The following is a 7,500-nucleotide window of genomic DNA, read 5'->3' on the forward strand; positions in this document are numbered from 1 at the left end:
TATGCATGAGAGAGAGAGAGAGAGAGTTTTGTCAGTTTTCTTGTATGATCGGCGTGTTAAATGATTCATGAGAAAATAACGCCTTCTTAAATATTTTCTTCCTTGCAGTCTACATCATCTACATTACTACTGGCAAATTATGTGTTCATATGAGTATTTAGATGCAAGAAATAATCAATGAAGATGAAAAATGGAACGTCATCACGACCAAGGGAGATGACAGAATGAGGTTTGTGAGGAGAACCGGTGTCCCTAATAATGCATGAAGATTCTATTCGTGGCGTCTTTCTAGCTGATAAACGACGTCTCGGCGAAAAGAGGAACCGTTATAAAGTGAAATCAACTCCAACAGACCTATCAGTCTAACTGTCGAACTTCACCAACCATTTCTTTGAAGTGCCCCGCGTGTGAAAACAAGAAAACAAACTATGATCATTTTCGACGTTGAGTCTTGCGTCATTCTATCGGCAACGGACGAAGTGCAAATGACTCCGCTGTCTAAAGATATAATATGTTCCTAAATGAGTGAAGAAAGCCCATCAAGGGACCTGAAGAAACTTGTCTTCTGAAAATGAAGGTGAACTTGCTAACTCGGTGGTGCTGGAGAGGGGCCTCGGTGGCGCCCTCTCAAGATGGCGACGGCGGCACCGACCCTGGTGGTCGGAATGGGAATCAGTTCGCCGCTAATGGCCATCTCGAGTCCATGGCTGTCCATGACGGCTTCGGTGCTAGTTCTGGTGGTAGGTTAGTATCATGGTAACCGAAAGTTCTCCAGTAACAAGAACTGTTGTGTAATAAAGTTTTCTCGACGTTGTATATCTGTCTGTCTGACCTATACTCTTCTTTGAGTTCATATACACAATTCATTTATTAAGATACAGCTGGCTCTAGTTGAATATTCCTCATAAATGTCAACCTTTATGGAATTTCCTTGAATTTCACTGCTTTTCTAAATGATCCCTCTTGCGGGCGTAAAAATAAAGTGAAATGGATTTTTAAGACTTTCTTAACATATTACCTAAGTAAAGCCAGTGTATGTAGTTTTGTAAAGTTACTCAACATTATTTGTAATTTTTTTTTTCAATTTGGTATGAAATTGAATTATTAAAGCCTCACTCTCAAATTCATTTTGTTGTCATTTGTAGATCTTAAGGAATGGATTTTACGGACATTTACAGGTGGATATCTGAGGGGTTGACGTGCATGACTCATTTTGACAAACACACACACACATATATATATTATATGTATATGTATATATATGACGCTACTTATGATCTTGTGACAGCATTTTCTGTGCAGTTCTTGATTAGTCTTCTTTCAAGGGTACCAGTCCTTCCATAATCTATCCTGCGATGCTTAACCAATAGGGCCCATCGGTGGTAAAAACTGCTAAATCTTCTTTATCTCTTTTTTCATTATCACCAGCTATTGCTTTGCAAAAAAGTTGCCTGCTTGACGAAAAACTGACGAAGCTATTCGCATGGTGCTGTTTACTCATATTTTTTCTTTTAATTTTCACCTTCAATTTCTCTTATCTCTATGGCATAAAAAAAAACTGGCCGTAGGGGGGTAGTGCCGTCATTCGATGCACTGTAGGCATTACTGAAGGTTCTTTGCAGCGTGCCTTCGGCCCATAGCTGCAACCCCTTTCATTCCTTTTACTGTACCTCATTTCATATTCTCTTTCTTCCATCTTACTTTCCACCCTCTCCTAACAATTGATTCATAGTGCAACTGTGAGGTTTTCCTCCTGTTACACCTTTCAAACCTTTTACTGTCAATTTCCGTTTCAGCGCTGAATGACCTCATAGGTCCCAGTGCTTGGTCTTTGGCCTAAATTCTATATTCAATTCAATTCTATAAAAAAAAACTGCATCATCAAAGATTGATGACTTTTTACTGCTGTCCTCCAGACTTGGGCCCATTGCCATTAAATCCACTTACCAATAAAATTCATATGGATTCTCTGAGGAGCGAGAATCTGCTGTCTGTTTTAGAATCTTATTCCGTCACATTGAATCAAGTAATTATGGTTCAGTATACGAATGATTGCTTCACCCATGATGACATTAGTTAAGGTCTCATAGGTCTCAAAGATGACAAGGCAATATTGGAGAGATATGTTATTGTAAACGTTTGGATATCCCCAGGCATTTCAGGTTTTAGCTAATTAAAGTCTGCTCTTATTTAAGAACTAAGATAAAAAAAAAATCAAAGTTTAGGAAGAAAGTGAATGGCAGTATATGAATATTTTAGGCCGTCAGTCATCACCGCTTCTATTTTTTTCTTCTTTATCTTGGCAGCAGATTTCACAACTTGCAAAAGTCGAATTCTGTTTACCACGTAGGTCACAAGTTAGTATCATCTCGGACTGAAAACAACAGTCGTCAGTTGTCATAATTGTTGGTCCTTGATGTCATGACAACAGAAGTGTGATTGATTTTCAGTCACAAAGTTGCAAGGCAAGCCACACATCATATCACGATGACCTTCACGGCGTTTTTAACATGATGTTAATAACGTCTCCAGAAACATCGCACGAATGATGTATTTAGAATATTTAACCAGCCGAATTTTATGTCAGTAATTTTTCTTTTGCTCAATTTCAGATTACAACGGTTTAATGCTCGTAACAAAGAGGACGTTATTGGTTATAGGTTCCCAGTGTCTTAGTAAAGAAAGGAAGTTTAAAAAGTTTAAAGCTTTATACATCAGCTGGTATTAGTTAGCTTTGTGTTAATACATCTGTGTAGAAAATTAAATCTAGTAATTGACAGAGGGTAGAGCCTTTGTTCGATATATATATATATATATATATATATATATATATACATATATAAAGAGAACAAAGGCTTTACTTACTGTTAAATACTAGATTTAATGTTCTACACAAATGTTTTAGAACCTTCAACTATATATATATATATATATATATATATATATATATATATATATATATATATATATATATATATATATATATATATATATATATATATATATATATATATATATATATATATATATATATATATATATATATATATATATATATTATATATATATTTACTGTATATGTTAATTACCTTCATCTTCTTAAAAATGTAAAATTGCTGGAAGATTTAACGAATTTTCTTTGGGGAAGAGTTGTAAATTTGCATCGGCGAGAGGTTACCATTAACAGTGACCTTTATCCTCTCATGGTTGACTTTTCCAAGTCAGAAACACCGATAAAACGCCGCATCTAATCAACTGCTCCATCTCGCACGAAGAGTCCTCGTAATTGTAACGTAGTTTCGTTTAACCTTCAAAACTCCAATACATCCATCTCGAGGGTCATACTAATTGTAAATTCAGATGGCCGTCAGCATTCGTCTCCGATTTCGTAAGATTTTTTGAATGAGAGAAGGATATATTCCGCTGCGATTTCTAAAGAGAGAGAACCACCTGAATATTATGTTATCACCGACAGCTTGATCTACTGCGTCGTGGAACGTCTCGTCGCAATTATGATTGTTTTGAATATGGCGGCGGCTCAAAATTACGATGCGGTGATGTTGAGGCAGCTTTTACCCATTTCGTCCACTTGAAACATGGGTTGTTTCAAAGGAGTCCGATGCCGGGTTGAAGAAGCCTATCCGCGCAATTTTGAAAGGCGGCTTTTCTGGTCCTTGATCGTTAATATTTTTATGTGGCATTTAAGCTAAATAACAGTTCTTCGTTGGCAGGGTCGGTACAGTTCTCGGCTAGCGCTCTGCTGGGCCCACGTTCGAGTCTCCGGCCGGCCAATAAAGAATTAGAGGAATTTATTTCTGGTGATAGAAATTCGTTTCTCGGTATAATGTGGTTCGGATTCCACAATAAGCTGTAGGTCCCGTTGCTAGGTAACCAATTGGTTCTTAGCCACGTAAATTAAGTGTAATCCTTCTGGCCAGCCCTAGGAGAGGTGTTAATCAGCTCAGTGGTCTGGTTAAACCAAGGTATATTTAAATTAAGCTAAATAATGTTCATTTTCTCCACTTTTTATCGTCCTCAGGGGAATAGTGTTGCCATTGCTCCTCACGCGGTGCACTGTAGGCATTACTTTAGGTTCTTTGCAGCGTCCCTTCGCCCCCTAGCTGCTGCAACCCCATTTCATTCTTTTTACAGTACCTCCGTTCATATTCTCATTCTTCCATCTTACTTTCCACCCTCTCCTAATAATTGTTTCATGGTGCAGCTGCGAGGTCTTCCTCCTGTTACGCCTTTAAAAGGTTTTTACTCTCAATTTCCCTCTCAGCGCTGAGTGACTCCATAGGCCCCAGTGCTTGGCCTTTGGCCTGAGTTTTAAACTCCATTCCATTCCACTGTTTGATCTGTCAGTCACTTCATTATCTCCATATGGCGGATTTAGTCATTCGAAAACATAATACATTCTGTTGCTGATATGAATTGATGCTGATCATTGATGAGTTATTTCCAAGTAAACAAAAAGAAAATGTGGAAGTTTTTCTTCGGCAACTTTCATGAACCCCGTCGATATTTTGGAAGCAAAAGCACTGACTTTAGAAACTAAACAACAGTTCATGCAGTGTGGTCTATTAATGTTGCTGTTACTGTTATTATCATCTGTACTTTTGGTATTATTGCCAACATAAGTACTGCCCGTAATTGAATCACGCTTTATTGTATTGGTATTTGCATGTGACCAGATACGTTTGAATGCTTCTTTTCAGAATTCTCGTTTCAGAATATAACCCGAGATTTAGTAAATTATGATAATTCAAAATTTCAATGAAAAATTTAATTATTGTATCTTAAGCCATTTATATCACAGCTTGTAACCTTACGAAGGTTAGTGCCTTAAGTGGTGCACTATAGTATTGCAACTAGATGTTTGCACCCACTTTGCTTTGTAGCCTTTTACTTTACCTCCATTCCTCCTTCCTCTCTTCCATCTTGCTGTCCATACTCTGTAACAGTTGTTTCTTGGATCTTGCTGTCCAACTACTCTGACTCCCCCTTTTCACTGTCTTAAACACTGTATGGCTGAAAGTGTCCCGCCCCACCCCAGTATTTGCCTTTGTAGCATAAATTTTACGATTCAGTTGATTATATATCAGGGTTTGTGAAAGGAAAACTATAAATTTTTCTGTCAGTATTCATACTTGTTTGTGCTACAGTTTATTTAAGACCTCTGATAAGAACAGAAGAATAGTCGCACTTGGCTGAGCCTCGTCCGGAGTACCTTGGCCATTTTTCGTTGTGACAGAACAGAGTCAGTTTCACATTAATATGAATTACTTGATCGATTCATTCAGTCGGAGGTAATCTGCAGGATATTTATGAATACATAAAATCATAGGAAAATCCCTCAGAATATAAATGAAATCTATTAAGAAAACATCGTAAACACTAGATTGTGCAGTGTCCTTCTGAGAGTTATTGGCCATTAGGTCACCAAGGTCGAAGGGGCTGGACTAATTCTTTATGAGGCATTTTGCATCCATTCGTAAATTATACAACACATTTCTGTCATTTTACATATTTCAGTCATAATCTTGGGTAAATTTAACTTTTATGTGTTGAATTTAGGACATAATACAACTTTTAATAGTAAAATTTTGATATCATAGAATTTCCAGCTTGTTATTATACATTGCAAGATCGCAGAACAATTGCTTCTTGCGTCCCTGAACTTTTCTTTAGCCTTAGAATGATGTCAGAACTTATGAGCAACTTTATTTATGAGATTCGGAACCTTTTCAAACGAAAGAAGGGGAAGGTAATTACAAGCACATTAACATATGGAGAAGTGCATTAAGAAATACCCTCATTCTACTCAATTGGTTTCGGAAAATGACCTGGAGCACGAAACCCAAACATTTCGAACCGTTTAGTCATCCCAACTGAGACATTACATATTACCGTGACTGCCTTTTTACATGACATATATTCATAAACGTTATTACGCTCTCAGTGCAATTTGTGGAGCATTCCTGAAGGGGTTGGTGTGGATGCTGAAGCACGAATTGCTATATTGAATTTCTGTATGTGTTCGTTGCTCAGGTATGTTACATCTTTATATATATATATATATATATATATATATATATATATATATATATATATATATATATATATATATATATATATATATATATATATATATACTCACCGTGTGTGTGTATGTACATATACGTATATATACATATATATATATATATATATATATATATATATCTGTGGCGCGATATATATACTGATCATTTGCTATGTAGACATATATAAAAAGCAAATATATAAATACACACACAAAACAAAGCCACTATATCTCACGTCTCGAACTCTCGCCCTACCGGCGCAACAACTTCGCTGCTGGGAAGAAAGGGCGTTGGGTCGGGTATGATACATAATATCTAAGCGATGTCAGGCAGGGCAGCCGATCGAGACTACAGGTCTACCCCAAAGCCAAATCAAAAAGTCCTTCAAAGAAGGCATCGTGTACATACAAAAATGGGAAAAATGCACGTTAAAAGAAGAAGAAGAAAAAATATATATATATATATATATATAATATATATATATATATATATATATATATATATATATATATATATATATATATATATATATATATATAATATATTCATATATATATATATATATATATATATATATATATATATATATATACATACATACATACATACATACACACACAGGCTCGCCGGGTGTATGTGTATTTGTGTCTGTGTGCTTATGCATAGACATAAGTCATACAAAATTCACCATTGTCCCTTAATTAATTTTTACACCAAACCAGACTTCCTCCGGTTTGCATAAATTACTCCGCTTTCATTATAAGAAATTGTGACTTACATCAATGTCACATCCACCATGAGCTTTTCACAGGTTTCGTGGACAACGCGCACAGCTTATTTATTTTTTTTCGCAAACTTATCACGTCATTGTTTCATAACAAACAGTTGATTCCCAGAGCCTCTTCCATGTCTAAACCCAATATTCTTATTCTGTATTCCTGGGCTTTTGAGATCTTTATGGTGAATGGGGAGAGAAGTCTGAGAAAGGACATTAAATGAAGATGCCATGTTATAGGATAAAAAAAACGGGTTGCTAATATAGTATGGAATGGCTGATATTTTAACCCGATTCAGTCTTGACTGAGGATAGTGAAAAGAAATTGCAGAAACTTATGAGTATGTAAATGATTGTAATATGAAAAAGTTGACTGTGAATATGAACAAGAAGAAGGCTATGAAGGTAAATTGAAACCAAGATGATGGAGCAATAAATATTAAAATATATGGTGAAAAGCAGCTGATTTGTACAGGTTTTTAGGAATAAATTTAATGGATGCTGGTGAGATGAGAGGATAGGCGACTCAGAACAGGTGAAGCAAAGAAAAAACTGGGTATATACAAAGGTTTGGAAGAGGTTCGGAGTGTGCATGGGAGCCAAAGTTGGAATGCATGGAAGGATTGATAGACCAACTGT

At 36.1% G+C, this 7,500-nt stretch overlaps 1 protein-coding gene across 2 annotated transcripts in view; it reads left to right on the top strand.

Moving 5' to 3' along the window:
• Nucleotides 1-7,500, top strand: part of LOC136837356 (uncharacterized) — a 208,831-nt gene that overhangs the window by 140,220 nt on the left and 61,111 nt on the right. The window contains exon 2 of one of the 2 annotated variants that reach the window (XM_067102098.1): nt 109-744. The exons of the other annotated variant lie outside the window; for it this stretch is intronic. Coding sequence (XP_066958199.1) covers nt 572-744 — 173 coding nt within the window. The 5' untranslated portion in view covers nt 109-571. The remainder of the gene's footprint in view (nt 1-108; nt 745-7,500) is intronic. 2 annotated transcript variants of the gene reach the window in all.

Source organism: Macrobrachium rosenbergii, chromosome 59, assembly GCF_040412425.1.
Source record: "Macrobrachium rosenbergii isolate ZJJX-2024 chromosome 59, ASM4041242v1, whole genome shotgun sequence".
In the NCBI taxonomy this organism is placed as follows: domain Eukaryota; kingdom Metazoa; phylum Arthropoda; class Malacostraca; order Decapoda; family Palaemonidae; genus Macrobrachium; species Macrobrachium rosenbergii.